Genomic DNA, 13,523 nt, shown 5'->3' with positions numbered 1-13,523 from the left:
CCCCAATAAAATGATTTAAGAAAAGAAAAAAAAAACAGTTTCTAAGTAAATCTCTTGTGACTCAGAAAATGAAAATAAATTACTCTGGGGTGGACTAATTGGTTATAATTAACTCATGCCTTTGTTTTTATTAAGACTTATGAAGAGCAAGATTTGATTAAATAAGGAGAGACCTGATGTTTAAAAAAAACAAAGAAATATGGCCTTAAAGCATCTAGGTCTAAGATGAGGAAAACAAAATGGTGCTGCAGAAGAACACAAAGACACCAAAAGCACAGTGGAAGACAAGGGAGCATCTTAAAGTATGAATGGGCCTCTGGGAGTTCTAAAACTTGAAGCATTTAACATGTATCAGAATGATTGGCCCAGGTTTGAGCCTCAACTCCCTCCTCAGTGAAGAAAGCCCTGAGTTGATGGAGGGAGTAGAGGGGAGATACAGTTATCTGTGTTCCCTGAGGCTAGCAGGCTATCAGAATAGCGCTAACAGACAGCGTGCATCACCACACTGAAGTGCACAGTTCAGGACAGGATTGATATGCATGAATGCGATCTCTTCTAGGATAGGCGGGGGCAACATTTCACCTCATTAGTCAGCGTGACACTTTCAGGATATCCTTTCCTTGACCTCTGAGTCATAGTTACATACAGTAGCCTCCTGAAGATGAGTTCCTTCCTATGCCACTCAGATGGCTGAATTAGGATTGCTTACCTGTAGTAGTCCATGAATTATTTAAACATGAGATTATGATATTCATAGACACATGTAGCAAAAATAACACCTACATTTGTATGCTCTCTACCAGACACTGTTAAGGCTTTATGAATATTAACTCATCTACTCTCCACAAGGAGGAGCTCTGGTTGTGTTGGGCTGCTAGCCATGAGCAAAACCAACAGCCACCCTTGGGGAGAAAGACAGGGCTTTCTACAGGGTCGTTATGAGTCAGCACTGACTCGATGGCAGTGAGTTGAGTTAATCTCCACAAGGTCATGTACTGGAGAAACGAAAGCACAGAGAGAACACCTGGGATTGACTGAGAATCCCCTTTCAAGAAAACAATGGTGCTGAAATTCAACAATGACAGGGGTACCAGCTACTGTGTTAAGCCACCTGCTTCTCCTTTGGAATGAAGGACCGGGATGTGATCACTGTGGCAGAGTTGCATTACATGGTATGGCTACCGACTCAAGTACGTGTAACTCGCAACAAATGTCTAGGTGGAAATATGTAAATAAGGTGAAAAGATCTCTTATGGTACTGATCGGTTTTGCCATTCCACCGGGTATAAAACGAGCCATCTCCAAAAGAGGAGTAGTATAGCAACCCAGGACCATTAAGAAAGAAGAATTACAAGTTCAAGAGAGAAGAATTATAAGTTGAGCACCTCATGAGTGAGTGTGATTTCTTTTTATTTGAGGGAAGGGGGACATCATTTCACCAAAAAGTTTTAGTCAGTGTGATACTTTTCATGATGAGTGGGAAACAGACTGGAAGACAAAGATTTGGTTTGCAATCATAGTCGGAGTATACCTTCACAAGAATCAAACTAACATAGGAATAATGAACACACGAGAAAACTACTCTAAATTCCAGCTTACCTAACAAACATCTGGGAAGGAGATATTCTGGTTAATATGACACATGGCTAGTGACACATGGCTAGTGCCTGGCTAATCTGGAATAGAAGCCCATGCTTCTAAACACTAAGGTGTTAATGGATTAGTGGTAACATTCTTGCAACAGCAGGCTGTCAGCGATGAATTCATGTTGCTATGACACTGAACTGGTTTTAGCAGAGCACCCAGAGTAAGAAGAGGAGGAAAAGCCTGGAGAATTATTTCTGAAGTCAGTCGATGAAACCTTATAGATCACAATGGTCTGATCCATAACTGATAATGAGACAACAACAAAGTGGGCAACACTCTTTTAGAGTTCTTGAGCGGCACAAATCCTTAAAATGCTCTACTGCTAAGTGAATGGCTGGAGGCCCAGAGAGAGGCTCCTCTGAGGAAAGGTTGGTCAATCTGCTTCTGAAAGATTCCCAGCTGTGGTCTGATCTGCATGAATCAGAATCCACTTGATGGTAGCTGGTATGAAATTATTACCAGAATGAATGCAAATACACAAGGGGGCTTCGAGAAGTTTGTAGAAAACTAGAATTAAAAGATATTTGAACTTTTGAATCCCTCTCATATGCTTGTCAACTTAACAAAAGTCGCAAGGGCTCAGTCAAATTTTACATAACTTCACACTATTTATAATCTTTAGAACTCTTGGTTCTGCCTAAGGTTTAGAAAAGGAAAAAGGGTTTCTATTTTTTTTTTTGGGGGGGGGGTGGCTTTTTATACCTTTCAATGTCCTGAGAACATTTTCTTGACTCTGAACTAAACCCTAGAAATTTGTTATTTGAAATTCTAAAGACAATTTAAAACTAAACATTTAATGTTGGGTCTGACTGGATAGGACATATAAAAGCCAAAAGCAGTAAAACAATCTATGTGTCACTGGTTAACTGTAATTAGGTCTGCACATGTAAACATAAACTACATTACCCAAAAAAGAAGGGTGGTGGGCAGAAGCTGCATCTTAATCTTTCAAACACAAAAGGATTACTGATTTCTTTTTGTAGTGTTTCTCACATTGAATAGCCCTAAAATACTATATGTAAATGCCAATTAAACTATAGGTATAAGTTTCTAACAATGTAACACAAGAAAACACTACATAAGCTTATACCTTCATAGCTACAGTAGTAGAATACGTTGAGTGCTTCCACTGCGGCTGGTCCCCTCTGCTTGTAGCCAAAGATCAAATCTATCCATTCATGAAGGTGAGCAGAGACATGCTCAGACTCCTAAAAATATGATAAATTAAGTAATTAATATAGAGATGCCTTCCACCTAAAACGTAAATATGGATTCTTCTAAAAAGAAAGAACAAGTGAAACATTTTCTTACATAAAACTTAATGGCTGCAATACATCTTTTAAAATCATGTTACACATTTATCCAATACCTACCACAGTATTGCCTATGCATATCTAATGTATTGTTGATATCCTAACTACAAATGTATTTCCTAAAAATATATTCTAATAGCCCACTAGCAATAAAAAATTCATGATATTATTGTGATGAAATTTCCATTGAAACAGCTATGTAGAAATTCAATTCAAGGAAATAATGAAACCACATGAGGGAGGATTAAAGGTGGCAGCAAATTGTCCCCCACAGCCCTCAAAAGACAGACTGTGTAGTTGGCATGAGCCCTTATGATGTGATGGCTTGAAAGATATGTCTTGTGAGGAAAGTGCGACTAGAAATAGGAAGAAGGGGACTCGTGATTTAGTTACATAGAGATACAAAAGATGACTTCAAACTTGTGGTTCTGGTGAAAATTTCCTGGGTAATTAAAAACATTTTTTTCTAAGTGCCAATTGGCTCCTTTTAGCTGCCTATGATAAAATGTGGATGGATGTGGTGCAGTGAATTGCTTGACATGATTTTTACCCTCAGTCTTTGTAACACACCTAACAGAGTTTTTTTCTAATAAATCTGAGTAAGAGGTGAGGAAAATGATAGCTTATGCAATTCAGTTGTGACTGTTAATTGAGTTACCTATGATTATAAAATCTTAAAACTCTAAAGTGAGGATTGATCAATTCTGCCACCTTGCTGTGCATCAAAGGGTATCTCAGCAGCAGAAGGGGGTTCTCAATACCATCAAGAAACAGGAGCCATGAGTGGAGCATATCCTTTGGACCCTAAAATACCTGCAAATTGAACTTCCTTGATTCAGGGACAGAAAGCAGTGACTTCAGAGAAGTGATAAAGGAGTGGCAGAGGAGAGGCAGCAACAGGAGTGGTGGCCTTCTTAGCACACAGAGCAAATATTCAGGTAGGAGACCACTTAGGGAGTAAAGTACTTAATTGGAGACCTAGGTTTGACTCTCAAAGCTACAGCTGAGGGTCTATGCGCTGGAGTATGCATGGAGTACCATGTCATGTGGGAATTTATTGGCAGCACTGTAATATTGCTCAAGCAGGGCAGGAACCATATGGCTGGGAAACCAAGGACCAGAAAGAGGCGGCCAGCAGGCATGACTGAGAAGAGAGTGTCCCGATGAGAAGAACTGTTTCCTGAGAATTTCTGATCCTGAATAATAGCCTGTCAACTTCCCTAATAAACCCCATAATCATGAGTATTTTCTGTGAGTTCTCTGTAGCTATTGCAATGAAATCAAACCTAAAAAAGAAGCATAGAGTGCTGTGAGAAAAATGGTTGCTGTCAGAACTGGTTTAAAAAAAATCTGAACAGTATGTTTGATACAATTGATGTATGTATGGATTGTGATCAGAGTTGTGTGAGCCCCTAATAAAATGATTTTCTTAAAAATAAATAAAATAAAATAAAATATATAAATGCCAAAAAAAGAAAAAGAAAAAAAAAATCTGGACGGTAGCAGCCTGTCTAACCTCAGCTTCTTATAAATCAGCTTTATCTGATGAGTGGGATTCTCCTTCCTTCTGTGAAATGAAAAGAGGTCAAGCATGGTCACCACCCATTTTCAAAAGGGATTAAGATGAGTTTTTAAAAATGAACCACTCCGTTTGGTATAGTCAGGAACAAAGCTGAGGACCTAGAATCATTGCAAACTACTCAAGAGTGGGAATGGGTGGCTACCTGAAAAGTACAGGGTCCAAACCTACCAGCCACTCTGTGAGAGAAATATGCGGCAGTCTGCTTCCAAAAGATTGACAGCCTCTGAAACTCTATGGAATCGTGGGGTTTTTTGTTTTGTTTTGTTTATTACAATAGAAGTATCTATTGTGATTCTCTTGTCTCTTCGGTTTTCAGACACCCAAGAGAAGCTACAGTGCGGCGCCTCATCCACACCTGGGCTTGATTTGGATAATGAGAGTCGCAGTGTCAGGGCAGCAAACTACTGCCTCTGGACCTCGTCCGGCTGGCTCACAGATCTGTGTAATAGCACAATGCACACACAACCTACTTGCTTTCACACTACAAGGGCATGACTGAGTAACTGCCACACAAATCTTACGGCTCACAAAATCAAACACCTTTACTGTCTGGCCGCTTACAGGACAAGTTCACTGATTGGTGCCATAATGGGATAAGCCTTTGGGGACTCTTGAGAGGAAGTGAGATTATTCTGCATGTAGAATTAATGAAATAATCTGTGAACAGTGGGTAGACTGCGTGGTGGATTAAAGACTACAGATTACTTTCAGTCACCACATTGAGAGATTTCTTCCCATCTCCACAAATTTGAACTGATCCTATGACGGCTTCTCGGAGCCCCGGTGGTCAGTCCAGTGGTGGTGCAGTGGTCCAAGCTGCTAACCAAAAGACTAGTGGCTTGAACTTGCTGTTCCTCGGGAGAAATAGGAGGCTGGCTGCCTCCATAAAGATTTAATGCTTTGGGAACCCTATGGAGTAGATCTATTCTGTCCTATAAGATCACTATGAGTTATGCAATGGGCTTAGTTGGATTTTTGTGACTGCTTAACCATTAAAAGAATAGTTGAAGTGATATACTTTGACAGTCCTGAACCTAAGCCTTAAGAAAGCATGAAAGAGTCTGATGAACCTTGTGCATGAATCAAGAAGCAGTCCTTTCAAGAGAACAAGGGAACACTGTGTGGCTCTAACATCAGGGAAAGGTATGCATCAGTGTTGTATCCTTTCACCACTTTGATTCACTCTCTATGCTAAGTAAATAGTCTGAGAAGCTGGACTATATGAAGAACTCAGCATTCGGATTGGAGAAAGGCTTACTGACAACTTACAATACGCAACTGACACACCCTTGCTAGCAGAAATCACAGAGCACTTGAAGCACTTGCTGATAAGATCAGACTGAGTCTTCGGTATGGATTGCAACTCACAACGAGACCAATAGAAAGCATCATGATAAATGGAGAAAAGACAGAAGTTGTCAAGGATTTCATTTTGCTTGGATTGCTGCTCAGCCAAGAAATCACGTGATATTCTGCGTTGGGTAAATCTGGTGCACAAGAACCCGTTAAAGTGCTGAAAAGCAAGAATGTCACTTTGAAGACTAAGGTGCACCTGACCTAAGCCATGGTATTATTGTTGTTGTTGTTGTTTTCTCTGTAAAGCCATGGTATTTTCAATCACCTCATATTCATGTGAAAGTTGAACACTGAATAAGGAAGATGAGAGAAGAATTGATGCATTTAAATTAACAAAGGATAATGAAAGTACCATGAACTGCCAGAAGGCCAAACAAATCTTTCTTGGAAGCAGTTACAACCAGGATTGTTCCTTAGAAGTGAAGGCAGTGATATGAGAAGATGGTCTCATCTACTTTGGGCATCTTATCAAGAGAGACCAGTCCCGGTACAGATAGAAACTGAAAATACAGGGAATCCAGGACGGATGAGCCCTATAGGACCAGTGGTGTGAGTGGCGAAACAGGGAGGGTAAAGGGAGAATGGGTAGGAAAGAGGGAACCGATTACAAGGAACTATATGTGACCTCCTCCCTGGGGGACAGACAACCGAAAAGTGGGTGAAGGGAGACGTCGGACAGGGCAAGATATGACAAAATAACAATTTATAAGCTATCAAGGGCTCATGAGGGAGGGGGGAGCGGGGAGGGAGGGGAAAAATGAGGACCTAATGTCGGGGTTTTAAGCGGAGAGAAAATGTTTTGAGAATGATGGATGTACAAATGCGCTTTACACAATTGATGTGTGTATGGATTGCGATAACAGTTGTATGAGCCCCTAATAAAATGTTTAAAAACAAAAGAGAGAGAGAGAGACCAGTCCCTGGAATAGAACCTCACTTCATAAAGCAGAAGGCCAGTGAAAAAGAGGAAGACTGTTAACAAGCTGGGCTGACACAGTAGCTTCAAGCCTGCATTTACCTCGAATAAGGAGCTTTTTGCCATTAACATTTTTAAGAAAAGATATATCTGAAGCAAGCCTGATACAATGTTAACATCTATTAAATCTGGGCAATGGAGCAAAAGTACCTGTGCATTAATTTCTGTACATTTTGATGTATTTGAAGTATTGCATAATAAACACTTTACCCCACGCTCTAAGAAACGTATGACAATCCTCGTAATCTAATAAGTAAAGATGAAAACTTACCAGAGCTCGCCGATGTTTATAGATAAAATCCTCAGCTGACTTAGCCCACTTGGGGAGAATGACATCATTCACTACTTCTCTAGAAGCTTGCAGACAGCCCAAGTTAAACTCTAAGACATGCAAAAGATAAATGTAAAAAACAATTTTACATATAAAGAAGTCAAACATAAATAAAACTAAACAGAGGCTTTTTTTCTTAAGAGTGAGGCAAGAAGAGAATTCTCTTTTGTTCTCATTTATCCCACAGAGGAAATATGTATAATCTGACACATAAGAATTCTATCAATTGATTACAAAATTTAGGATGAAAAGAAAATATTTAAATCAGTTTACTTACAAGGCATGTCAGATTACTAATTAATTCTTTGTGGAGGAAAATGAAGACACTCTAACTATGACCCTCATCTTAAAATCAAAAACAAGAAACAAAATTTTTTATACACTAAAAAATAGATACATAGAAAGGCAGAAACAACCCAAGTGTCCAAGGACAGAGTTGTCTCCCCACATAACAGAATTACTCTGCAACAGAAAGAAATACAGTTTTGATACCGGTTACAACATGAACGGCCCTTGAAAACAGTATGCTACAGGTTACAACATGAACGGTTCTTGAAAACAGTATGCTCCACGAGCCAAATAAGTCAAAGCACTGAAGGAAAAACATGGTATGGTCTCACTTACATGGAATATCTAGACTATAAGCTAAGTAGTGGTCACTGGGAGGAGGTGGACAAGGAGCCCTGGTGGTGTTGTGGCTACACATTGGGCTGCACCTGAGAGACAGTTCTTCAGAGGAAATAGGGCTGTCTCCTCCTGCAAACAGTTATTCCCTGAAACCCACTGGGGGTCGTTATCAGTCGGCACTGACTTAATAGCAGTGAGTTTGTGTGAGGATTAAGGGGGGGCAGAATGACAAGGCTTTCTACTCCTCTAAGAGTTACAGTCTACAAAACCCACGGCGGCGGTTCTACCCTGCTCTGTACAGTCCCTGTGAGTTGGAATCTACTTGATGGCGGTAAGTTCAACTTTGGTTTCAATGAATAAGTGGGAGGGGAAAATGAGTTAACTGCTTAAGCAGTACTGAGTTTTTTTAATGAGTGCCGAAATTAACTTGGAAATTGTTGGTAGATTAATTAATGCAATTAATACCACTAAGTTGTATGTGTAAAAACAACAAAAGTTTTGTTACATGCATTTTACTGCATTCATTTTTTTAAAAGTAAAAACCACAATCCAACTAATGGTTACCTGAAGAAATACATTTCCTTAGATGCTTTCAGTGTGACTTTACAGCTTAAATTTGTTTAACATGAAGAGCTGTATTTGGAAGAATTAAGTTTATATGTCACTACTATAAGTAGGTACTAACAAATACTATTGCTCATATGCAGTTAAAACTCAACATTTGACAAGTTTTCTGTTTAAACAAAACTCTTGAAATTTACTTTATCATAAAGAAAACAGATGCCATTTTAGGAAGGTCGATATCTAGCAAAAAATTAGTTCTGAGGCCCCTACACCAAATGAATGGACAAACTTTTAGTGATGAGATGCTCTTGTACATACGGTAGGCAAAACAGTGTCAACACGAAACTTTTCAAAAAAGGTGCCTTAAAACATCAATGTGTGTGATGCCTCCTCACTGACCCCACGGTGCTACGGAGAACAGCACTGGAGACACAGTGTGGGAATTATGCCCGGTCTGAGAGAGAGAGACAGACACACAGACACACACGCACCTGGGAGCAAAACAAGAAGGGAGCACAACAGAGCAGCAAGGGGAACACAGCAAAGAAGTACCCGAGGAAACCGGAAATAGACTTTGAAATCATTGGACGTAGCACTTCACCAAATCCAATTGGAAAACAATGAGAAGGATCAGCAGACAGACCTGAACTATTTATAGGCTTTTTTATCTTCCTTTTTTTCATGTCTTTCCATGTAAGATCAGCAGGATAACCAATCCCGAAGAGACATGGGAGATGAAGAGGTGGGAGAAAGGGCGGGGGAAGCCAACAAACACAGGGGAAAGGGAAAAGATCTAAAATTGATGGCAAAGACCATGAGCAGTCGAAGGGATCGGGTGTCAGGCATCAAGGAACAAGAAATCATGTCATTGTAAAGGTGGGTGAGTGCAGAGTGGAGACTGAGTCCATCGGGTGGCAACAGAACACTCCTCTGCGGAGGGGTTTTGGGGAGGAGATGAGCTAATCAGGGTGCAGGGTAGCAACGATGAAACATAGAACTTTCCTCTAGTTCTTTAATGCTTCCTCCCCCCAATATCATGATCCCAATTGTGCCTTGCAAATCTGGCTAGACCAGAGGATGCACATCGGTACAGATAGCAACTTGAAACACAGGGAACCCAGGATAGATAACTTCTTCAGGACCAGCGGTGAGAGGGGTGAGGCCTGGAGGGTGAAGGGAATGTGGGATAGAAGGGGGGAACCAATTACAAGAATCTAAGTATAGCCTCCTCCCTGGGGAATGGACAGCAGAGAAGAGGGCGGAGGGAGACGTCGGACAGGGTAACTTATGACAAATCTATAATAATTTATGAATTATGAAGGGTTCAGGAGGGAGGGGGAAAATGAGCAAACTATATTGAGGGCTAAAGTGGAGAGCAAATGTTTTGAGATTGATGAGGGCAACGGGTGTACATAGGTGCTTGACTCAGTGGATGTATGTATGGGCTGTGATAAGAAATGTACGAGCCCTCAATAAAATATTTTTTTTTAAAAAAGAGCTGATACCAAGGGCTCAAATAGAAAGCAAATGTTTTGAGAATGATGATGGCAACAAATGTACAAATGTGTTCGACACAATGGATGTATGTATGCATTGTGAAATGTACGAGCCCCCAATAAAATGATTTAAAAAAAAAATTGATGGCAAGGAAGGATAGAATGCCTGATGTGGTTTGATCAAGCACAGTGTAGCCAGAGAAAGTACTGAGAGTCGAATGAAGATTGAACATGATAGTGGCACAGGAGGAAAGTACAAAGAAATAGAGGAAAGAACTAGGAGGCAAGATATTTACAGAGGTATAAATATAAGCATGCACACATGTAAATATATAAATATACAACAATAAGGATATAGGTTTATATACATATATTTAAATGTTAAATATTAAAGGAGCAGACAGGCATTGGGTCTCAAGCATTCCCTCAATGCAAGACCATTTTGTTTTAATAACCTAACATTCTTGTGATGCTCACCTTCCCGACACAATCGCTGAAGTAAAACCGGGTGCATATAAATATATTTACATCTGTATATGCCTATATTTAGATCTCTATAAATACCCTTTGCCTCCTAGTTCTTTCCTCTATTTCTTTGTACTTTCTTCTTGCCCGCGGGAAGGAGACAAGCCAGTCAGAGGGTTGTGTAGCAATGATGAAACATACAATTTTCCTCTAATTCTTGAATGCTTCCTCCCTCCACTGTCATGATCCCAATTCTACCTTACAAATCCGGCTGGACCAGAAGATGTACACTGGTACACATAGGAACTGGAAACAGGGAATTCAGGACAGATGAACCCCTCAGGACCAGTGGTGAGCGTGGTGATACTGGGAGGGTGAAGGGAAGGTGAGGGAGAAAGGGGAACAGATGACAAGAATCTACATATAACCTCCTCCCTAGGGAACGGACAGCGGAGAAGTGGGTGAAGGATGACGTCGGATGGTGTAAGATATGACAAAATAATAATTTACAAATTATCAAGGGTTCATGGGGGAGGGGGAGGGAGAGAGCAGGGAGGGAGGAGAAAAATAAGGAGCTGATAATAAGGGCTGAAGTAGAAAGCAAAAGCTTTGAGAACGATGAGGGAAACAAATGTACAAAAGTGCTTGGCACAATGGATGGATGGATGGATGGATTGTGATGAGTTTACAAGCCCCCAATAAAATTATTTTTTTTAAAAATGGGTACATAAGCAAATGTGGTGAAGAAAGCTGATGGTACCCAACTATTAAAAGATAACGCACCTGGGGTCTTAAAGGCTTGAAGGTAAACAAGCGGCCATCTAGCTGAGAAGCAACAAAGCCCACATGGAAGAAGCACACCAGCCTGTGTGATCATGAGTTGCTGATGGGATCAGGTATCAGGCATCAGAAGACTCAAAACCTATCTGTAGACAATTGGCTATTCCATCACAGAAGGGTCACAAAGAAAGAACGAGACAGCAAGTGTGCAGTATAACACCAACAGAACATATAATATTCCTCTAGTTCTTTAATGCTCCTCCCTCACTCTCCTCCACCCCACCATCATGTTCCCAGTTATAACTTACAAATCTGGCTGGACCAGGACATGTACACTGGTGCAGATTAGACCTCTTGATACACGGAATCCAGGGCGAATAAACCCCTCAATAACAGTAATGGGAGTAGCCATACCATGAAGGTAGGGGGAAGGTGGGTGGAGAAGGGGAGAAACAGGAACTGTCTACAATATCGACTGATTACCCTCTATCCCAAACCCCTCACCGAACAACAGAAACATGAGTGAAGGCTGGGACAAGAAGGTCATTGCAAGGAAGGTCTTGGGAAGAGTAAAATGGTCCAATGTAAGAAACAGATATCGTTAAGGTTTGATCAACAGGAATGACACCAAGGAAGATGTGCTTGTACAGCAGGCTTCCATAAAGACAAATAACCCCAGGAAGTACCTTCGCAGTGCAGGAGATGGCGAGATTGTGGAGTATGATGTTATTTAAGAAGAAAAGGGTGTGGAGGCAGCAAATGTTATAGGCCCTGGTGGTGTTCCAGTGCAAGGCAGTAAATATGCAGCAGACTGTAACCATTACAGGGTTACCTACATCGTAGGGGTCCTCCATGCAATTACAAGTGGAGTTACCAGAATAGTGAGAGTGGGGAAAAGAACGAGAGATCGGAGAGTGCACCCAAAGGCCAGTCCCAACAGCACTGGCCCTACTGCAGGCTAAGGTTCCCACCATACTACATGCGGAGACCCTATGGGCATTGACCACAGTATTCCAATCTTCCTGTGCAATAAGAAGTGATGGAGGGTGCTGACAACTCAGGTGCAGGCGAACAAAGGAGACCAGTGAGACAGAGTATGTACCGAGGTTATAGACCAAGATTTTGCAGGGGCCCTCCTCACCAACGACAGCCTAGAGAGGATGGCAATGAAGAGAATAAGGAAACCGCTGCCACTTCTGTGATGGACGCAGACAGATAACCCTACACCACAAGGTGGCAGAGAGACAAAAGCAGCTGGTCCACCAGCTAAGAATCATCTGCTCTGAAACTGAGCAGGGCAGGGCTGAGTAAAGGCCTACTTATCATCTTTACCATCATCAGGTTTACTTATCCAACAAGAAGAAATGAGTATGAAATTCCAGCAATAAGAAATGGACAGAGAGAAGCACCAGCAACCTGAGTGCTGTGTAGCCGGCGCGCCCAGCGGTGCCTCCTCCCCAGACTCTTTGAACGTCTTCAGCACAAAGCAAGGGCCAACCTGACTTAAGCTCTCCTGAGATGGCCAAGCAGCCACACTACGGCCTGGAGAAAATTGAGAACAACAGAACCCACCGTAGCCATGCTTCCCAATTACCTGCAAGCTTTCAAGAAAGCCCTGGCCCTGGTCATGCAGGTGGAAGAGCAGACCAGCAAAGAAACCAGCAGCACGAAAAAGCCCCAGTGATGACTAAACAAATCTAATAATGGAAGTTTCCCACAAACTTTTTGAAGCCCCCTTGTATATCTATCTCACAACGTCTGCCTGTTCAGTTATTTACAGGTTTAAGCCATATTGACAGCAATTACAAGAATCTGTTTGTAAGTAACATTCCATGATCCTTGTAGTTCTTCCATCACCCCTACCCTCCACCCCCCACTTTCTGTATACTGACCCTAGTAACCACTAATAAACTTGATATCTATAAAAATAAATAAATAAATGAACAAAAGATTGGAGCTGAAGACCCTAAGTACTTGCTTTTTGCCCATTGGCCAGATTACTAGAACTATCTGCATTATCTAAGAAGCATGGGGTTTTTTTTTGTTTGTTGGTTTTTAAGGTTTTGTTAAATCATTTTATTGGGGGCTCGTACAAATCCCATCACGATCCATACATACATCCATTGTGTCAAGCACATATGTACATTTGCTGCCATCATCAATCTCAAAACACTTGCCTTCCACCTGAGCCCTTAATATCGGCTGATCATTTCCCCCCTCCTTCCTCCCTCTCCCCTCCCTCATGAACCCTTCATAATTCACAAATTATTATTATTTTGTCATATGTTACACTGTCTGACGACTCCCCCGCCCTTTTCTGCTGCCCATTCGCCAGGGAGGAGGCTATACGTAGATTCTTGTAGTCGGTTCCCCCTTTCTATTCCAC

The 13,523-nt window shown here is 41.3% G+C and overlaps 1 protein-coding gene and 1 pseudogene across 1 annotated transcript in view; one reads left to right on the top strand and one right to left on the bottom strand.

Annotated features, from left to right (window-relative positions):
• NBEAL1 (neurobeachin like 1) overlaps positions 1–13,523 on the bottom strand; it is a 179,410-nt gene that overhangs the window by 38,139 nt on the left and 127,748 nt on the right. Inside the window, exons 43-44 of the mRNA XM_045296671.1 lie at positions 7,146–7,255; positions 2,738–2,855 (exon numbers count right to left, since the gene is read on the bottom strand). Of these exons, the coding sequence (XP_045152606.1) occupies positions 2,738–2,855; positions 7,146–7,255 (228 nt within the window). The remainder of the gene's footprint in view (positions 1–2,737; positions 2,856–7,145; positions 7,256–13,523) is intronic.
• Positions 11,656–12,448, top strand: LOC123522410 (annotated as a pseudogene).

The sequence above is a fragment of the Echinops telfairi genome, unplaced genomic scaffold (assembly GCF_000313985.2).
Source record: "Echinops telfairi isolate 266 unplaced genomic scaffold, ASM31398v2 ScPeMD7_3;HRSCAF=10, whole genome shotgun sequence".
Classification (NCBI taxonomy): Eukaryota; Metazoa; Chordata; class Mammalia; order Afrosoricida; family Tenrecidae; genus Echinops; species Echinops telfairi.
The sequence above is the reverse complement of the archived record's forward strand: the minus strand, read 5'-3'. Positions and strand labels throughout refer to the sequence as shown.